The sequence below is a fragment of the Typopeltis vanoorti genome, chromosome 8 (assembly GCF_054136105.1).
Source record: "Typopeltis vanoorti isolate ZY-2024b chromosome 8, IOZ_Tvanoo_1.0, whole genome shotgun sequence".
NCBI classification, from domain to species: Eukaryota; Metazoa; Arthropoda; class Arachnida; order Uropygi; family Thelyphonidae; genus Typopeltis; species Typopeltis vanoorti.
The window spans coordinates 111013945-111036276 of record NC_143556.1 but is presented as its reverse complement, the minus strand read 5'-3'; the positions used below and the strand labels follow the sequence as shown (position 1 = coordinate 111036276).

General features: G+C 37.6%; 1 protein-coding gene across 4 annotated transcripts in view; it reads right to left on the bottom strand.

Annotated features, from left to right (window-relative positions):
• Positions 1 to 22332, bottom strand: part of LOC150104284 (glutaredoxin-2, mitochondrial-like) — a 471371-nt gene that overhangs the window by 23872 nt on the left and 425167 nt on the right. For all 4 annotated transcript variants that reach the window (XM_090396890.1, XM_090396891.1, XM_090396889.1 and 1 more), the window contains exon 3: positions 3882 to 3986. In XM_090396890.1, the coding sequence (XP_090253016.1) occupies positions 3882 to 3986 (105 nt within the window). The remainder of the gene's footprint in view (positions 1 to 3881; positions 3987 to 22332) is intronic.

Here is a 22332-nt window from a genome sequence, read left to right as displayed (position 1 = left end):
TTATGTGAAAATAGATATGGACATAGATATGTTCTGAATGGAAATATGAAACTAGAACATCCAAATAAGATGATCTGATCATTAAGGCTTTCCAGAGGTGATTTGATATATATATATATATATATATATATATATATATTTTTTTTTTTAAATATAAGATGAAATTTTTCACTATGTGGTACTAATAACTTAACTGACTAGGTTACTGGTCAACAAATCCATACCATCCACAATGGACTTCAAAGTTGAGGAAGTTTATACACTTCAGGCAAAGATATACAAATGGTATGAATAGGTTTTTAGAATTTTGATTATCCCTAGTTTTCTTTTTTCCGGTTTCAAAGTTTTCCAACAGTTTGTTCATTTTATTTTTCATTTTGTTGTGTATGTGGAATCTTCTTCTGAGATCAATAAACATAATTGGCTCATGTTCATCGCATAGCAGCAAAAGGAAAGAAGAAAAGATTGTACCGCTTCATACACGAGGTGACAGAATTCAAGAATCAAATTATAGGCCAATCTGTGTTATGGCTCAAGTGTTGAAATGACTATTCAGAATAGGATCCAGAATTCAGTTGACAATAGTATTAAATTTGATGGACAACACGCATTTGCTAAAGGGGGGATATGTTTCAGTAATCTGCTTACTTATTACAATAAGGTGACAGCAGCACTAGATGTGGGAGACAGATACTCAGTAGTATACTTAGACTTTGCAAAGGATTTTGATAGATTACTCCATGATAAGTTGATAGTCAAACTACAGTAGATGTGGTTGGATATTAGACTAATGAATTGGCCTGGAGATTGGAAGTCTGATAGGTATCAACAAGTTGGGTATGGGGGGAGCAATATCCCAGAAGAGGAAAGTCACTAGAGGTGTGACTCAGAGGTCTGTTTTAGGGCCATTGCTGTTTAGCTGTATGTTAATGTTATTGGCAAATATATGAATGGGAATATATGGCTATTTGGATATGATGCAAGTTGGGACAAATTATAAGTTGTAGAGCAGATGTGACCTTACAAAAAGACTTGAATAGATTGAGTGAATGGGCACAGGAGTGGGGATGCCAGTTCAATGTTGCAAAATATAAGGTTCTAAAATTTGGAAATCAAAGATAGGATGTAGAATTTACTCTTAGCGGGTACTGTTGGGGGATAGAAGCAATAAGAGATCTTGTGGTGATGGTGGATAACGATCTAAAATTTAGAGGACATATTGCCAAAATTGTGAGGACAATGTAATGAATTCTGGCGATAATGCAGAGGACAAAGACTTGTAGAACTAAGGAGATTCTGGTTCCACCGTCTAAGGTGCTGATTTGTCCACATATGGACTACTGTGCACAGATCTGGTCACCTGGTTTTTAAAAGGATTAAAAGATGTTAGAGATGGTCTAGAGGAAAGTGACCAAAATATGTAGGCTGTTCAATAAGTAATAAGACTAATTTTGCTGTGGCGAAACCACTCATCATAATGTTAATTTCTGTGGAATAAAGAAATGTTGCTGTCTGTATTAACAAAAGAGGTTGATAAATGGCATATACGGGCTGATGTGCCAGAGTGTCACGTGACTAAACGAAAGCTTGTTTCGGCACGCCTATGAGGCGCGGCCAGTCTTCAAAATGGAAGTGTCCTTGGAACAGCATTATGCGATTAAATTTTGTGTTCGTTTGCAAAAATCGGCATTGGACACTTTTAACATGATATGTGAAGCTTTCCACGATGAAGCAATGTCGAGGGCAAGTGTTTATCGCTGGCATAAAACTTTTAAGGAAGGAAAGTAAAATGTGGAAGATCTTGAACGTGAGGGAAGACCTTCAACGTCCGTCACAGAGACAATGATCAACACAGCAGCGATTATCATCAAGCACATCAAAAGGAAGCGTCCATTGCTGAAGAATGGCTTCTTATTGCACCATGATAATACAAGGCCACATATTGCTGGTTGTGTTGTGGACGTTTTGCAGAAGAACAACACAGATATTCTACCACAGCCTCCATACAATCCTGATCTTGTGCCATGCAATTTCTGGCTGTTTCCTCAGCTCAAAAAACCACTAAGAGGCCGCCATTTCGAAAGCAACAAAGCATGTGTAAAAGCTGCAGAGGCGGTTTGGAAAGAACTCTCAAAAAACGGACTTTCACATGTGTTTAAGAAGTGGACGCAATGTTGGGACAAATGCATCGCGTCTCATGGTAGTTACTTCGAAAAAGACCATGTAAATGATGAAGATTAAAGGTAATCTGTTTTCTGTATAAATATAGTCTTATTACTTATTGAACAGCCTACGTAGTTTCTGATCTCTGGAATGTTGAATAAGAAGAAAAGTTGAGATGATGCAGTTAGCAGAGTTGGTGAGATAGAAATTTACATGTTGGTAAGGGATTGTTAGAGGATTAACATCCAAGAGGTTTATCATAAAATGGTGGGAGATTGGAGAGAAGAAGTGGTTGTCCCTGGAAGATGTATAAGGAGGGTGTGAGCAAGGGGGGTGAGAAGCAGATTTTTTGCATGGAGAGTTGTGAATGATTGGAAAACATTGCTTGAGAGCATGATATCTACAGAGAATTTGAATGTATTTAAAGCACAGTATGATGAGCTGTCTGTATGACAAAATGGGACCTCCTAGATGAGTCTGTGGCTCCATGGGGGTCTTAGGATAATAATAATGTTTCCCCTATTCACTGTGACAGCAATACTGCATTTTGTTCTTAATGGTCTTCAGCAGAATAATGCATACGTTATTGCACATTTTTCTTAAAGTTGCAACTTCAGTTTCTGTAATGGTGTGTTTGATGGAGGAATGGGTTCACTTGTAGCAACGCTACAGCAGTCTGGATGCATATGAATTCTAGCATACTTCTGTGCCACCTGCCTCTGGCTTTTCAACATTAGTTGTGATGTTTACTCAAAGAGTAGACATCATTGTTAATGCTGGAAACTAAATTTTTTAATTGGCAAGTTAAAACTATACACTGCAAACATCTCACCAAACGACGTTCAAAAATTCAATTCAAACAAAAATATCATGAATCAAAAAATCTGCAATAAGTTCTCTTATTGCAGATCACTTCAAAAGGGTTTATATATATATATATATATATATATATATATATATTTTTTTTTTTTTTTTTTTCTTCTTATAATAATATTTGAACTAAATTTGAAGACTTCAGCTTAAAAACTGCTCCACAAAACTTATTCTGCTAATCAGATTTAATCAGTAATAAGTGAATAGAGAAAACATCACATATGTTTTCTCTATTCACTGTGACAGAATTACTGCTTTTGTTCTTAGTGGTCTTCAGAAGAATAATTATTATTATCATTAAGAGAGAGACCTCCAGGGAATCAGAGACTCATCGAGGGAGGCCACATACTACACACACACACACACCAGCTATCATACTGATTCTTGAATTCATTCACACTGCTTGTACTCACAACATCCAATGGAACCCATTCCAATCACACACCACCCTCTGAGAGAAAAATCTACCCCTCACACCCTTTTTGGGTAGCATTCATTCTCAGCTTCCAAGGATGCTCTCGTTTGTCCTACCCCCCCACTCCATAAATTGAAAAATTCCATCAATAGAAATCCTGTATGACCCTTTCAGAAGTTTGCAAGTCTCAATCATATCACCCCTCTTTCTCCTGTTTGATAACGTCTGCAGTCCACAAATAATGCAAAGGTTATTCTGAGTCTCTGTCATTGAGTCTTTATAACAGGATTCTTTACCTATAATAATGATGTACCATAGGTTTGTGAAATTGTCATTAAAAAACTTCAAAACTGAGATGATTTTGTAACTTACTGGAATAATTTTATAGAATATGGATTAGCAAAAAAAAAAAAAAAAAAAAAAACCTCACTGTTTTAGCTCCAGTCATGTTTCCTAATATACTCTGCATTTCTCTTCCATCTTGTCTATTATCCAGTTCCACAGATATAAAATCAACATCATGCTTCTTAAATACCTGGAAAAAAAAAATTATATTTAGGTACCAATGCAAAAAATAATCATTATACTCGTAATTTTGAAATCAGAAATATCATTTTATCATTTGCCAAATAGCTTCAAGTTCAGAGGTTATCATGATGGTATACAAAGTTTTCACTTTCCATTCAGTGACTGTCTTCACAGTTTATCTTTATTATGTACCTAATTTATTGTCTTTTGCTTTTTTCATGTTATCAATAGCGCACTGCATTATTTGATCTATATCTTGGTAGAGGGCACATGGGAGGAAGGAAATGGATTTTATGCAGTTACTAAGGGATAACTACCTGAAACAGCATGTAATGGAATATATTAGGGGTTTGAGAGTGCTCAATCTAGTAACTGCATCTAAAAATTTGACTATAACAAATATGACCACGTTGCCACCAATTAGTGAGAGTAATCATAAGGTCTTCACCTGGGAGGAGACTAAACATGTAGAATTTTCAATTAAGACAGGGTATATGTGAAATTATCAGAATGGTAAGTATGACAAGCTTAGGAGATTGCTTGGATCAGTGCCATGGCATGTAAAACTGCAAGGGCTAGATGTTGATAGCAGGAAGTGGTAAAGGAGTGTTCAAGAGAGGTAATGGCTGACTGCATACCTAGAGTCCAGAGTGTAAATCAAGTGGAAGTTAAATGGATGAATAACACCATTAAGCTTGAGTTGCAAAAAAAGAAACAATTGTGGAGGGAATTTAAGGAGAAAGGCGACCTGCAGGCACACAAACAGTACAGAGCACAGGCCAGAAGGGTAACTAGTGTGGTAGGAAAAGCAAAAGCTGATTATGAAAGGAAATTAACATCCATAGAACATGCTGCTGATGATAATCAGGATTATCACATTAAAAATAAATCTTGTTTTAACCTATATTCCTGATCTATGCACTAAATTTGGTCTGAGCACTCGCTCATAAACTGCCACCTTCATATTTTAGCTGATTTCTCTTTTTTAAATAATTATAACACTGGAATTAACTCATGTAAAATATTATTTATTAGTATAATTTTCACCTGAGTATCACAGGCATCTTCAGTACAAAGCTGACCGAACAATAACTGGCAATTCCAAAAGGCACCACTTAAGTAGCTAATGTAAGATAACTAAAAAAAAAGTCATTAAATTTCCTAACTTATTAAATAATAATTAAAATAAAATAAAATAAATTAAAAAATATTATAATAAATAAATAAAAATAAATAAAATAATATATGCATCATCATTATCAGCCATTGTCGATCCACTGCTGGATTTCCAAGATTACTTTGGAGTAATCTTGGAAAGGCCTTCCCAAGATTACTCCAAAACTGTCTGTTCATGGCTCTCCTTTCCCATGTCACTCCTGCAAATCTGATGCTATCATCAATCCACCGTGATTTAGGTCGGCGTCGTGGTCGTTTCTCCTCTTGTGGAATCCAATCCAGTACTTCTTTTGTCCATCGTTGACCTTGTCTTCGAGCAATATGCCCAGCCCATTGCCACTTCAGATGTTTCACTCTTCCTATGATGTCAGAGACTTTGGCTTGATTTCTTATCCATGTATTCCTTTTGTGATCCGATCTTGTGATAACAAGTATAATTCTTTCTATACTAAATTGCATTGTTCTTAATTTTTGGATTTCCTTTACATTCAGTGTCCATGTTTCACAGCCATATGTCAGTATAAGAAGATTATGTTAGTTAAAACTTTTCTCTTCAGGCATAATAGTAGTTGGCTTTTGAATATTGAATGTAATTTTCTAAATGCTTTCCACCCAAGCATCGTGCGTCTTTTAATTTCATCCATGATATTTTGTTCCAATTGATATCTGTTGTCCTAAATATATGTAATGATCTACTTGTTTAATTTCCTCATTATTGATTTTTATTATTTCTGGTTGGACATAGCTATTGAATATAACTTGGGCCTTCTTTGGGTTTATCTTTAGGCCAGCTGTTTTGCTGGCAATTTGGAGTTCATGGATACGAGTCTGTAATTCATGCGCAGTTGAAGTAAAGATAACTATGTCATCTGCAAAGCATAAATGGCTTAAATATCTTCCATTTATCTTCAGAGTCTTCCTTTCCCAATCAAGAAGTTTGAATATTTCTTCTAGGCACACTGTGAATAATTTTCGAAATATTGTATCACCCTGTCTTATACCTGTCTGTATTCTCACAGTAGAGATGTTTCAATTGAAATGAATTGCTGCTGCTGCTGTGGCATTGGTGTATGCTGATTTGATTGTCCTGATGTATGGCTCCTCCACTTGTTGGTTTCGTAATGCTTTAAGTATTGCACAAGTTTTAAGTGAATCAAAGGCTTTCTCATAGTCAACAAAACCAAGACATAGTGGTAATTGATATTCATTACACCGTTCAATAATCTGCTGTAGAACTTGAATATGGTCCATTGTACTAATGTCCCTTCGAAAGCCTGCCTGTTCTTTTGGTTGTGCTAGGTCTAGAGTCACATAAAGCCTGTGAGCTAAGACTTTTGTAAACACTTTGTAAACCACTGATAGTAGACTGATAGGTTGGTAGTTTGTCAAGTCTTCTATCTCACCTTTTTTATGTATCAGAATTAGGGTAGCCTTCTTCCATGTTGTTGGTACATCATTTTTCTTCAGGCATAAAGTAAATAGTTTTGCTAAGAGTTTGTAGATTATTTCTCCACCTGTTTTTAGAAGTTCAGCTATAACTCCATCTTCACCGTTCCCATTTTGCAAGCTTTGGATGCTCCACATAACTTCTGGTAGAATCTGTGGTACTTCACCTGTGTCATATTTGTCATCTTCTTCATGTAATTCATCATCCTAATATAATATTGAGTAAAATTCAACTCTTTTTGCTATAGCATATCTATCTCCGGAGATGGTCCCATCTTGTAGTTTGACTGCAACCATCTGTTTGTTGCTGTTCATCAATTGCTGTTTGGCTTTTTTGAGACTATGGTTGTTTTCAATTGTTTGTTGTATGAATTTACAATTGAATTTTCTTATTTCATCTGTGATACGTTTTCTGATCGTTTTGAACAATTCAGTGTATTCAATTTTATTCTGTAGATTGATTGTTTCATTTCTCTTCGTTTCTTCATATAGCTGTTTTGTTTCTTCAGAGATTTTATCTTGTTTCTGTTCTGTGGTACAAGCTATTTCAAGTGAGCATTGTAAAAGGTTTTTGGTAATAATGTCATTACTTTCTGATAGATCAGCATTGTCATCTATAATAAGATGTGTAAATCTATTATTTAGTTAGCGTTGGAATATATCTTTTTTAATGTTGAGTTTGTGTACATCTATGTTTTGCTTTGAATTCCGAAACATTTTTCTTCTTTCTTTTTGGCAGTTTATTTGTATTTTACTGCATACCATACAATGGTCACTTCCAATGTTGAAGGTGTTTATAATAGAGCAGTCTTGAAAGATGTTTTTCTTATTGCCAAGGATAAAGTCAATTTCACTAGTTTTTCCATCTGGACTTTTCCATGGCAACTTCTATGTGTTTTTTTCTTGAAAAAGGAATTCATGATATATATGTTTTTTTTTCTGCAAATATATGCAAATATATATGCATATATATATATATATATATATATATATATATATAATACATACATACATACATCTTCAAGGCCCACTCTTCCTAATTGGGTTTTGTGGACGACAGCTGCAAGAGGAACTTCCAATGGTCACGATCCTCTGCCACCAAGCTTAGGTGTTCTGGTGGGATTCCCAAACGTGTCCACCCAAGGTTTTGGATATAATCTATCCAGCGAGTCCTTGGCCTTCCACGTGGCCTCCCACCCTCTGGATTGGCAAAGAGGGCCTGCTGAGAGAGCCTCTCTTGTGGCATTCTGAGCAGGTGCCCATACCAGCGTAACAGTAATCTCTCAACACGGAGAAGCAGCGGTTCAGTATTGAGGGTTTCCCAAATTGCAGAGCTTCTGAATCCTTTCTTTTAGGCTTGCACGGTGATCCGAATGCATTTTTGGAAATTATGTAGACAACTACTGTGTTTGAATAAACACTTTAGTTTAATATTACTAAAATTTTACAATTCGACGTTTCGACCTTTATGTCAAGGTCATCTTCTGGAGCGTACAAATATACACAAGAAACAAGCTATACTACAATTATACTGGTTCGTTAAAGACACTGACTAACCGCTACCACAATTGTTGGCCTGACCTCTGGTGGAAAAAAAAAAAAAAATTATACATCAACGCTAGAGTCCTATTATTTGTGTTGTCTACTATATACATATATTAACATCATTCAAGCCAGTTGGAGTGGAATGGTTTCTAATACTAGCGGACTGGCTAGAGTCCTGACTTATGTTCAATCTTTCATATTAGGTTGGCTGAATGTGTGCCATCCAGATCCTTGGAATTTTCATACCATCTTTATTGTTAATATTTGGGTGGTTTATCAGGATTTCGCAGGATTCTTTAAATTTTCTTTCGTACCATGTTTATGTGTGGTGTAAGGAGCAGGTGCTTTTCCAGTTGATTTGGTGTAAGGTGTTAAGGGCATGGTCTGAGAGGCCTGCTTCACCATAATGGTTATATTTAATGTGTCTAATGTGTTCTTTCTTGCGTATAGGGATTGTCCGTCCTGTTTCACCAATGTACGGTAAGTTACAGGTGCAGCGGATGCAACAGACTCCAGGATGTGCTAATGGGAGGAGAGGATCCTCAGAGGAGCTGAATATGGTTTTAAGTTTAGTGGGTGGTTTAAAGGTAGTATTGAGGTTATAATGTTGTAGGATTCTGTTGATTTTTTCTGATAACCCTTTAATGTATGGAATGGTTATGGTTTTACTGTAATCTAGATTCGTTTTTGTTGTGGTTTTATAGAGTATTTTTGTTATAGCCATTGTTTATGAATGTGTCACTAATGATTTTTAGTTCTTGTTTCAGGACTTGCTGGTTAGAGCAAATAGTTGTGGCTCTGTTTTTAAGGGTGTTTATGACTCCATATTTTTGTGCTATGTGGTGGTATGAATTCGCATATCTGTAATGGCCTGTGTGTGTCGGTTTTCGGTAGACCGTGAAGGATAGACTGCCTGAAGGAAGACGTGCAACTAGTGTGTCTAGGAAAGGGAGCGAATTTTGGTTTTCGATTTCGATGGTAAATTGTATGCGTTCGTGTTGTTTGTTTAGGTGGCTGAGGAATGCGTTTAGCATTTGTCGCCCGTGCGGCCAGATCACGAACACGTCGTCAACGTATCTGAGCCAGATTGTCGGTCGAAGCGTGGCCGAATCAAGAGCCCTTTGCTCAAAGGTTTCCATGTAGAAGTTCGCAATTGGGGGGGATAATGGTGAGCCCATGGCTGTACCTTCCTTTTGTAGGTAGAATTTTTTTTGCCACACGAAGTAACCGGACTTTAGTACGTGGGCAAAGAGGGCCGTAATGTCGGGCGGAAATTTGTTCTGTAGTAGGAGAATTGTGTCATTGATAGGGACATTAGTGAAAAGGGCAGAAACGTCAAAACTGACTAATAAGTCGTCTTTGTCGAGTGTTATGTTTTTGATTTTGTTTAATAAAGTGTTGTGTGTTTTTTATGTAGGAGGGGGAATGACCTACCAACTCCTTGAGTGTTGCCGCTAATTTCTTGGCTAGGTGGTAGTTGGGACTGTCTATTCCTTCCACTATTGGTCGAAGGGGCACATTTTGTTTGTGTATTTTCGGAACCCCATATATTCTGGGGGGGGGACGTAGTGAGGTTTGAGTTTTTTAACTGTGTCTGGTGGCCAAGAAGTGACGGACTTTAGTAGTTTTTGTTTTGTCCTTTATCCTTTTTGTTGGGTTATAATTTACCATTTTATATGGGGTTGTTATCGGCTACTAGTTGGTTCATTTGCAATATGGAATGGTTATGGTTTTACTGTAATCTAGATTCGTTTTTGTTGTGGTTTTATAGAGTATTTTTGTTATAGCCATTGTTTATGAATGTGTCACTAATGATTTTTAGTTCTTGTTTCAGGACTTGCTGGTTAGAGCAAATAGTTGTGGCTCTGTTTTTAAGGGTGTTTATGACTCCATATTTTTGTGGAATGTTGATCTGTCAAGGACAACAGTGGCACTGCCTTTATCAGCTTTCGTTATTATTATGTTTTGTTTGGCTTTTAATGATTTAATTGCTGCTAATTCTGTTTTAGTCAGGTTGTTCTGTGTGGTTTTCTTGGTATTTAGGACATTACTGGTTTCTAGTCGTATTTTGTCTGCTATGTTGTTAGGTAGGGATCTGATGCCTCTTTCAATGTGGTATATAAAATCCAATTTGTTTACCTTTTTAGGCGCTATTGCGTAGTTCAGTCCTTTATTCAGCAGCGTGAGTTCGCCGCTGTTCAGGGTGTGGCTTGATAGGTTAATCACATGGTTCTTCCTTGTCGGTGGTTGGTCGCTCCTTGTCTCCCTTGTTTGTTGTTCATTCTTGTTTCTCGGGGAGGAAGTACTCTGATTGGCCGCCATATTTTGCCGTTGTTTCAACCTGTGGAATTTTTTCTCAAGTTTTTCTTTATTCTTTTCCAGGGTATGCTTGGCCGAATTGTCAGTAATTCTTTCAAGTGTTTGTAGAATGTCTGCATTAACATAGTTCGATAGTTCTGATTGTAATTTAGAAACTAGATTTTGTGTTGTAGTTAGGTTTCGGCGGGCTGTTTGGATCTGTTCTCTAAGCATTGCTTTTTCTGTGCGGTCATAGATACGGAGTGCCTTAGCGGACGTAAATTTCTTTTTTGAGTCTGATGCAGATCGGAATGAGGTTATTGTCTCTGCATCTTTTTAAAAAGGCCAGCCGATTGATCAGGAGAGAAATACAAATCTTTAGCTTACCATAGCGATTGCAGCGCTTGTGTGTATCATTTCCATGAATGATCTGAATCCTTTCTTTTAGGCTTGCACGGTGATCCAAATGCATTTTTGGAAATTATGGAGACAACTACCATGTTTGAATAAAAACTTTAGTTTAATATTACAAAAATTTTAGTAATTTTAGTAATATTAAACTAAAGGCAAAACAAATTCTACCTACAAAAGGAAGGTACAGCCATGGGCTCACCATTATCCCCCCCCCCAATCGCAAACTTCTACATGAAAACCTTTGAGCAAAGGGCTCTTGATTCCGCCATGCTTCGACCGACAATCTGGCTCAGATACGTTGACGACGTGTTCGCGATCTGGCCGCACGGGCGACAAACGCTAAATACATTCCTCAGCCACCTAAACAAACAACACGAATGCATACAATTTACCATCAAAATCGAAAACCAAAATTCGCTCCCGTTCCTAGACACACTAGTTGCACGTCTTCCTTCAGGCAGTCTATCCTTCACAGTCTACTGAAAACCGACACACACGGGCCAATACATACATGCGAATTCATACCACCACCCAGCACAAAAATATGGAGTCATTAACACCCTTAAAAACAGAGCCACAACTATTTGCTCTAACCAGCAAGTCCTGAAACAAGAACTAAAAATCATTAGTGACACATTCATAAACAATGGTTATAACAAAAATACTGTCAATAAAATACTGTATAAAACCACAACAAAAACGAATCTAGATTACAGTAAAACCATAGCCATTCCATACATGGGGGGGGGGTGGGGGGGGGGGGGGGTGGGGGGGGGGGGGGGTGGGGGGGGGGGGGGGTGGGGGGGGGGGGGGGTGGGGGGGGGGGGGGGTGGGGGGGGGGGGGGGTGGGGGGGGGGGGGGGTGGGGGGGGGGGGGGGTGGGGGGGGGGGGGGGTGGGGGGGGGGGGGGGTGGGGGGGGGGGGGGGTGGGGGGGGGGGGGGGTGGGGGGGGGGGGGGGTGGGGGGGGGGGGGGGTGGGGGGGGGGGGGGGTGGGGGGGGGGGGGGGTGGGGGGGGGGGGGGGTGGGGGGGGGGGGGGGTGGGGGGGGGGGGGGGTGGGGGGGGGGGGGGGTGGGGGGGGGGGGGGGTGGGGGGGGGGGGGGGTGGGGGGGGGGGGGGGTGGGGGGGGGGGGGGGTGGGGGGGGGGGGGGGTGGGGGGGGGGGGGGGTGGGGGGGGGGGGGGGTGGGGGGGGGGGGGGGTGGGGGGGGGGGGGGGTGGGGGGGGGGGGGGGTGGGGGGGGAAATACTCATTAATAATATCACCTGGAAAGTTTGTTAAAAAAAAGTGCATTTGAAAATCTTAGCAAGCAAATTTAAAGCTTACGTTCATTGTAGAAAATATGTACTAATCCTTCTAAAAAAACCAAATTACTTTAACTATTTTATAATACAAACACCAAATGTGAGTGCGCGTCGCATATCACGCGACATTGAGTCGAATAATAAACAGCAGCTAGGCTATTAAGCTAGGCTACTTAATTCATTATTTGATGCTTTTATCAGTAGGTGTTTCACGACTTCAGTTTACCCACTGAAAATTCTATTAAATCTCCTGAATTTTTTTCCCTTCTTCTTAGGATTAAGAAAGATTAGCTTTGTGTATGTGTTTAAACAAGGCATTAAAGAGGACACTGCATTACAATCCAGATTTGTCCTTTTGCTGATGAGATAGATGGGATTCCATGCTTCAACCGCAATGAAGGAATTCTAATTGACTTATTGCTTCCATCGTAATCTTGGGAAGATATGCGCTTTCCGGTACGGAGCTCTAATATTTCAAAATTTATCTTCTGAACGGAAAACCGTTCAGAAGATAAATTTTAATAAATTTTAATAAATTTAAATAGTTGGGAGAGCTGCAGTTATTTAGATTTCGATGATTTTTACTTCGTTTTGGAAGTTAAGTTACTATGAGTATATGTGTGGCAATTTATTTATTTCGTATCCAAACACAAGTGGTACAACATTATTTACAACAAATTAGGATACATTACAAATGAAAACAGCTTAAATTTGGCTGGTGAATTACACATGTAAAATACGAAAGGGAAAAATACACAAAAGTTACATACAATAAATATGGCCAGATGTTCCTCCAGTCTCTTGCGCAATCAGCTGCGCTTTCTGCGCAGGATATGATCAGCTTTTGTGCAAGGCGATTGAAGAAGGTGTTCCATGAACTGGGTTGTCCCACACTCACAATTATCTGGTCCAGTGAGGTAGATCCATTTGATGAGATTTTGTTTGCAGCGTCCTGTCGTTCAAAATCTGTTGAGGCTTTTCCAAGTATTCCAGTCCAAGTGGGCACCACATGGACTGGAATACTTGGAAAACGACGTATACTACCTGTATATGTCGTTCTAAAACTATCCAGAGACAAAACTTCAACCGTTGCTTGCACTATTATTCTCCGGGTATAGTGCAAGCAACGGTTGAAGTTTTGTCTCTGGATAGTTTTAGAACGACATATACAGGTAGACAAAAGGTGCTTGACCTTAATAAAAATCTCTGGATGAGAGAAAGATGTAGAAAGTTTTTTACCTTAAATATAAATGTAAATGTAAATTAAATATAAATGTTAAAGGTCAAGCACCGTTTGTCTACCTGTATACGAGATATATAAGACTTCAGCATTACTTCAACCTCGGTATCTCTTCCGGGTCTGGCTCCCACTGAAGAGACCTCAATAAAGTTCGAAACCAGTCTGGGTAGTGTCCCTTCCCATTATGTATTGCATTACGCACGCCTGAAAGGGGGGGGGGTATGTGCTTTGCATTATGGGATGCATACTAAGGCAAGTGATATGAAGTCATCAGCCTCTGTATACAATATGGCTCAGACGTGAATCTATTTCAAGCGCAAAACTTTGTTTTGTTTAACTGAGAAAAGGATTAAAACCAAGTATAAAATTACTTGGTATCTTTAAAGTATATTACACCCAAGGGGGAAAAAAACTTTCTACATTATCCGAACAAGACGTCAGTTTTTTGTTGTTGTTGTTGTTTGTTTCAGTTCACAATAATTTGGGTTTGAGTTTCAGTTTACTCTTTTCGGATTTGGTTTTAGTTCACTATTTCAGTTTTAGCTGACTAATTTGTGAGTTTCCAATGAACAACAGCTCGAAGGAGTTGGAAAATTATTTTATAAAAAGACTCTTGATGTCACAAAATCCAATGCATAAAGAAATATTTCATAGTTCTTTGACCTTTCTGTAACAACAATATATTATTGCCACTGCTAGTAATTCCTTTACAAAACTAAATAAATAAAGAGAGATATCTGAGGAGAGGATGTGCATGGCTTTCAAAAGATTTAAGGAAAAGTGCCCTCCAATCTAAAATTGTTTAACTAGCTGTTTAGCTTGTGGCTTGTCAAGTCACATAATATTCGATCTTTAAGACAAAACGTATCATTGCAAATTTAACTTTAAGAATCTTATTTCAATTAATTTAGAATTTATTAAATATATTTAAATAATTTTTTTGTAAAACATATTTAATTATAAAAATAAGTACATTTTATTTTAATTTCCCAAAGAGGCGACACTCTTCTTGTCTTCACTTGGGGAAATGGTAGTGGGCCCTTGTTTCTTCTCTTCACTATTATAATATAATATTTGAGTCCATTTCTATTGACATGTTAGTCGAAAGGTGATGCTAATACAGTTACTGCTACCGATTTTGTATATAATACATTAGTATTAGCACTATGGGTTAGACAATCCCAAAATCCTGTACTAGAGACTAAGAATAGAATATTTCAAGCCACTTCAGTCCTTCAATAAGGAGAGTGAAGTTTTCCCACCAGGAAGTGAAATTCATGTGCCAATTAAATACAGTCACAAAACATACATGCCTAAGGTGCGATTGGAACACTGGGATTATTGGTTGAAAATCTGGTATGCTAACTACTCAGCCAACCTTATTGTAATATTACTGTTGTTGTTGTTGTTGTATGAGAATTCCATGGAGTCTGAAGACTCATCGCGGGAGTCCCAATCTATCATACCTCTCATTGAACTTATTAACAGAAAAAGCACTCACAACTGACTCTAGCAACCCATTACACTCATTCACAACTGAATACCTGATTTCATTGAATATATTATTATTATTATTATTATTATACGGGCCCCTCCATGGAGTCCAAAGAATCATCACAGGAGACCCAATCTATCCACGCAATCTACTGCTTCTCCTTGAACCCATTAGCGGATAAAGGACTCATAACTAAGTGTGGAACCCATTCCACTCATTCACAACTCTCCAAGCAAAATATATAGTCTTCACACTCCTGATAACCACACTTTCATTCAACTTCTAGGAATGACCCCTTGTTCTGGTCCCTCCCGCCAAGTGCTGGACAGATGCAGGGGAAATGTTTCATTTCCCCTGCATCTATCCTATAAAACCATTCAAGCAACTTAAATGTTTCTATCATATCCCCTCTTATTCTCTATCAACCAATCAATCAACTGCTGCAATTCACACACCTTCAATTCCACATTCCACAGGGAACATTCCACAGGGGAACATTCCACAGGCCACTCACCATCTTGGTCACTCTCCTCTGAATCCTCTCCACCGCTTCCTCATCCCAAGAAACCCAGGGGACCAGACTGGAGCACAATAATCTAGATGTTGCCGTATTATCAAGGCATTGTAAAGTGGAATAACAACTTCCTTATCTCTATTTCTTAACATCTTCAATAGCCAAGTAACCTTGTAGACTAACTTAGCAACCTTAATAATATATTTTTTAAACTTTAACTATCTGTCTACCACCAATCTCTAGATTCCTCCATTTCGTGGAGTACAGTGCGATCAGTATGATACGATGCTTGTAATCTGTTTTTTCCAAAACACATAACTATACATTTCTCCACAAAAAAATTTGAAATCCATTATCTGAAATCCATTATCTTTTGCCCATTCGGACAGCCTAATTAAATCATCCTACAAACTCTCCACGTCTTGATTAACTATTGCTCTACCTAATTTCGCATCATCAGCAAACAACTGAATATTTCCTTTCAGGCTATTTCCTATATCATTTAAGCACAAATTAAACAGCAATGATCCCAGCACTGAACCTTATGGCACAACACTAGTCATCTGCCTTCGCCTCGATTCTGCCCGTCCATATGTCACTTTTTGATATCTGTCCAGCAGCCACCCACTTATGCACTTAACCAGTGCCATATCCATCTCCATTTGTTCTAATTTGCATAACAGATTTCCATGTGGTATTCTGTCAAATACCTTTGCAAAATCATCGCGTAGCCATTTCCTTATCGAACTCAGCTGATACTTTATTATAAAAAGTTAGTAAATTACTAAGGAATGACTGACACTTTACAAAGCCATGTTGCCCCTTATACAGTATCATATTTTATTCACCCATTCTTCAATTCTCTTTCTGAATTGAAATTTTTCTAGTACTTTTACCACATGCCAGAGATACTGATTGATCTATAATATGCTACTGCAGTCTTAGAAGCTCCATTATGCAAAGAGGAATTATTTTGTCCACTTTCGACTCCCTTGGGAATCTACCACCAGAGTTGAGACTTAAATTAAACAGTTTAGTCAGAGGCATTGCCAATTCTTTGCACATTCTCGCAAAACCCGAGCTGATATCCCATCTAATCTCACAGCTGTATTTACATTCATCCACCTCTGCTCCTGTATTAGTGTGTGTCACATATTTTAAAGCAATAACCTCACAAGGATGAAACACCCTTGCGAAGTGGTCAATCAGTAACTCAACTATTTTATCCGCTTTTGTCACCTCGTGATCATCCATCACTCATTAAGGTTAATCTTCCATAGTCATTCTTCCTCTTACTTGCCACAGAACGAAAGAACTTCTTGCCATGCTGGTCATCTTTATTGCCCGAGCCTCGTAATCTTCATGAGCTTGCTGGTCTCCTTTCTCTTCTGAAGCTCGTGCTTAAACTATTACTCATTTACCGGATTAATCTTCCCTGCCTTAGGTATACGATTTAATATTGCTTTCTCTGCATGACCCTTAACTACCTCCATGTACTACTAACATTCTTGAGCTGCAATGTTTATGCCATGGCACAGATTTAAGCTTCTTCCTAAGCTTGTCGTAATCAGCTGCTTTATAGTTTCTAATATAATATAGTTCCTAGTATAGTGTTATACTGTTTATAGTTCATATAATCCTAACTAGCAAGATTCAGGGCAATAACAAATCGTATTGAATCGGTGCAAGCGATTTTAAAAATGAATCATGTACAGAAGAATGATACAGGATATCTTAGGTCTTGCCTTACATCCATGTAGTGAATGTAAGGCATTATTCATTGTCACAAAATTTCATATTTTAAAATCAAGTGCGTCTAAATCGCTTTTGTGCAGTCAGTTATCCCTGTTGTGTATTTAATTTCAATGATGTACATATTATAAAATAAATAATATTTTTAATCCATCAATTAAACTTTATTATTTATATACAATATTTGCAATATGTAGATTTACACAGATATGCATACACATACAGTACTTACATGTACACGATATAATTTTTAAAATAATAAAATTTTGGCATTCGAGTACATACATATCTATATACATTTACATTACTTATGCATGTACATGCCTTACATATAAATAACAATATTATTAATAATACATTTTATCAATATCAAAGTTTATTATTATATAGTGTAATAATATATGCACAATTTAAAACATTAAAATTGCTTTATTATTGCATTTTTGAACACTACAAAAATTCCGTTTATAAACTGCGCTGAACTTTTTTCTTTCTGTTTGTTTTGGGCATTTCTGCAGTCTTCCTCAAAGCTTGATGTTGAGTTTATCTGAGGAAGATATTAGATGGCTGTGGTTTCATCGCAGCACCCAAAACAAGCAGGTATCGATTTAGGGTGTCAATGAAAAAGGCAGAAACATTGAAACATTAGCTGCATCGTGAATGAAGAACCTATAGAAGTAGTAAAAGATTTCAGCTACTTAGACACGAATTTTAATGAAGATGTTAAATTAAATATGGAAATAGACAACAGAATCAACAAAGCTGGTATGGTAGGAAGTCAGCTGAATAAATTATTTATATGGAATAAGAGCGAAATTAGCCAAAACACTAAATTAGCTGTATACAAGACCGTGTTCAAACCAATTTTAACTTATGAATCTGAGAGCTGGGGGTTAGAAATAAAACACTTCACCAAAGACTGGAGACCACAGATATGAGAGTCCTGGGAAAGATTAGGGGATTGAGCAGATAGTATTAAGGCAGTATCATATTAAAAAAGGATATTAGGAAAGAACTTGATATTGTTAGTATTCAAAAATGTATGAGGATTGCTAATCCCAAATGGTGTGGTCACTTAAACAGAGGAAGGATTAGGAAAATAAGTGTTCGTTGTCATTTTGCAATCAGACAATTTGCTTTTCACCCTATTGACACTAGACTTAGAGTGTACCGAAATCAAACAACGATTCTTCATTCCAGCATGCTCAAATTTCACCAGTTTTTTCTGGAAACATGTAAAACGCCACGAAAACACCCAATCTTAACTCGGACTGCATGTTGATGTAGAAGTTTTGGAAAGTGATTACTGTTAACTGTTTATAATTGTTTTAGATCTATTTAAATCCCTATTTAGTAAGGATTTCTTTCAAAGCCTTAATAATATCTTAATAAAATCGATTAATTTTCGTGATTTCTGAACTGTTCATCTTAACTTAATTACACTAATATTCATCTCCCAAAGCTAATCCACACACACACTTTACTCTTATATTACATCATTCCACAAGCCCTAAAATAAACCATTTTTGGTTTAGGGTTTCAATCGAATTTGCCTTTATCACAAGAATCCGTTGCTGAAGAAACGTACTAGGGTAAGACAAAAAGGAATTTCGATTCATTACTTCAAAGCTCTTCTTTAAAAATTCTGTTTGTGTCTTGTCAGCCCTTCCATTTGTTTCCAAAATGCCGCATTTATTATTTCTGACAAATCTACTCTATAATATAAAATGATAAGCCTTTATTTGTAATAACGTTTTTGTGTCACCTTTTCGTGTCACGTTTTTTGACAAGTTATTTGAAACTTTTTGAAACTCAGGGGCTACCCTGAGTGTCGAGTCTTCAAAATTCGAGTCATCAGAATTCAATGAGAACTGGCCTTCCAGTCCGCAACTCGGGGGGGGGGGGGCGCCATAGGCGATGGGGGGAACCCCTGTAGAGTTTTCAAAATTCAAGTCATCATAATTCAAGGAGAACCGCCCTACCAGTCCGGAACTCGGGAGGAGGCACCAGAGGGGCGGAACCCCTTTTCGATTCATTAAAATTCGAGTCATCAGAATTCAAGGAGAACTAGCCTACCAGTCCGGAACTCAGGGGGAGGGCGCCGTAGGCGTCAGGGGGAGAAGCCCCCTAATGATATATAAATTCCTTTATTGTGTAGTAATATAATTTCATGATTTCATGACTGTGTAATGTTATCTATAAGGATAGATTGAAGTCATGTAATCTGCAGAGTTTGGTTGATAGAAGGCCAAGGGATGATATGATCGAGACGTTTAAGTCCTTGATAGGTAATTACTGGATGAATATGAGAGAAATTTTTCAAATTGTGGAAAATAAGAAAGGGGCGAGAACTAGAGGCCATCCCAGGAAATTGCGCAAGAATGTGAGTGAATAAGAGGGTAAGAAGTTTTTTTTTTTTTTTTACCTGGAGAGCTGTGGGTGAGTGGAATGCATTGCCTGAGTATGTTGTGAATGCTCGGAGTGTATGAAGGAGTTTACGCTTCAGTATGATCGATGTGTCACAGGAAGGAGAGATTTCCCGTAAGTCTGTGGACTTTTATAATATACATATACTTCTTATATAATTTATGTACCGTAATTGTTAATGATATAAACCTTTCTCTCTCCCTCGATAAGTCTTTGTCTCCAAGAGAGCTGATGTGATGATGATGATTATGATATTTTCTTTATGTGTCATCGCGCTTCTATTTAATTACTGAGCTGAGATAGGACAGGTAAGAATAAATCGAAAAAATATTCCCATAATTCCAGAAAATATATAATTAAATATGTAAAAAATATAAAAGAAACACTTAAGTTATGATACCACTCAGGAAAGTCATATTCAAGTGTTAAAAATTAAATTAACAAATGAAATTATAGAATCATTCAAACGCTATATAGTTTTTATGTATTTCCTTCCTCCGACAAACGGTTATAAACCTATAATGCATGAGTACTGTGACTGAGCTAAGGATTTTTAAAAATCATTTTCTATCTTTATCCATTTTCTTAATACTTATTTTACATATCCAGTTATACAAAACTGAAAAACGAGAAACACATACTAACAAAAGAACTAAGAAAAAACTAAAATAAATCAAAATGAAACTAATGCAAAATATATAGGAGACATCACATATCTCTACCAAGAGAGTCGACGGCATGAACTGCACGAATTACTGGATTTTATATTCATACCAGCATGTGCGCTATGAACCTACACAATACCTGCTACTGGATTGGAAACTTTTCCATACTACGGTGTTTTCCACACAGGCTTGCAACTGCCAGTAACAGTCCTCTTCAATTGACTGCGCAGAAATAAATGAATGTTTTAAAGCAAAATTTGAAAATCCAAGAAAGTTATTATTGAAATTTTTTTTATTGAACTCTCTAATGTAGAAATGAATATGCAGCACTAAATGCTGAACTTTGAAATAACATGCTGGAATATCACTCAAGATGATTATTGTATATATGTAAATATTTTAGAGATCAATAAAATTATTATTATTATTATTATTACTACTACTACTAATTGTGGATATTGTGCTATTTTCGACGTAAGTTTTTTTTAAACTAATTTCTTCTTCCATGGTCTCTCTCACTTTCAGCAGACCCCGTGCACCTATCATTTTTATAGTAGATACAGCTGGTCGACATCACTTCGTATTTTGTAATACATGTTGTATAGTCATTAACTTTCGAAATTTGTATTCCAATTTGTCCAGATCTTCTTTTGTCCAATCAACTAAGTCTGTGAATCGGATCACTGATATAACCTGAAGAATTAATTGCTCAAATTGTGCTTAATCCATTAAGTTTTGTTCTCAGATTGTTCCTGACGCTTTGGGGGTATTCTGCTGCCGCCTGTTGTCTAACTTTCGAGTGGAGAATATCACTAACTTCTAATAGTCCTAGGTATTCATACTGCAGTATTCGTTAGCTGAAATTGCTTTTTTATATTTCTCCTGGTCAAGATTAAAATTTCTACCATTATTAATTTTTGCTCGTTTAATACACCCTCTGTCCAAAAAAGAAACCGAACTTTTTGAAAATAGAAGAAACTAGTGGCGCCACCTGTTGTATCTTTTTGATGTCGAAAGTGGCAACCTTCATTGGTGTTGTATCAACTGTTTATGACATTTGTTTCATTAGAAGCCGAGTTATAGTGCCAAGAGTGACAGTGTGTTTTGACGAACGGTCGGTGGTCACGATATCCATGCCGTACGCGACGAATTCTCGCTATCAGTCGCTTCAAAACTCTTCGAGGTAAAACTCACCATCAACCGTTTGGCTAGGGAGAACGAATTCTTTGTGGATAATGTTCTTGGAATCGTAGAAACAAATCAGCATTTTCTTTACTTTTGATTTCTCCAAGCGATTTTTTTTCGGATGCCCCTCTTCTGGTGGTCTCCACTCAACTCTGGCGCTTTGTTTCGGGCTCATACTTAAACCACCACGTTTCTTCACCAGTAACGATCGTTTCAAGGAAGTTTGAGTCCTTACGAGCTATTTTAATGAGGTTTTAATGAGGTCCTTGCAATATTCAATTCGATACATTTCTTGGTCGTCAGTCAACTTGTGGGGAACAGATCGCGAATTCAATTTAAAGGCCAAAGTCTAAGTCAAAATGTTGTGCACAGTTGATTTTGGAATCCCCAATTCATCTTCAACAATCACACTGACGATTTCGGGTTTTCTTTGATGAAATCACGCTCTTTTTGGATGTTAACTTCGCTCAGTCCAGTTTTTCGCCATCCTTAAGCGTCTCACGACCACTTCGAAATCGCTTAAACCACTCGTAAACTTGAGTACGAGATACGCATTCGTCACCGTATGCTTTTTGAAGCATTTGACGCGTTTCGGTAAAACTTTTACCAAGTTTAGCACAAAAGTCAATCGCAGCTCTCTGTTTGAAACTCATTTTCCGACCGTTCGTCAAACACACCGTCACTCTTGGCACTATAACCCAGCTTCTAATGAAACAAATGTCATAAACAGTTGATACAACACTAATGAAAGTTGCCGCTTTCGACAACAAAAAGATACACCAGTTGACGCCACTAGTTTCTTCCATTTTCGAAAAGTTCGGTTTATTTTTGGACATAGGGTATAGATAAAATTACACATTTATCTAAACCAAATTCCATTTTCATGTCCTGACTGA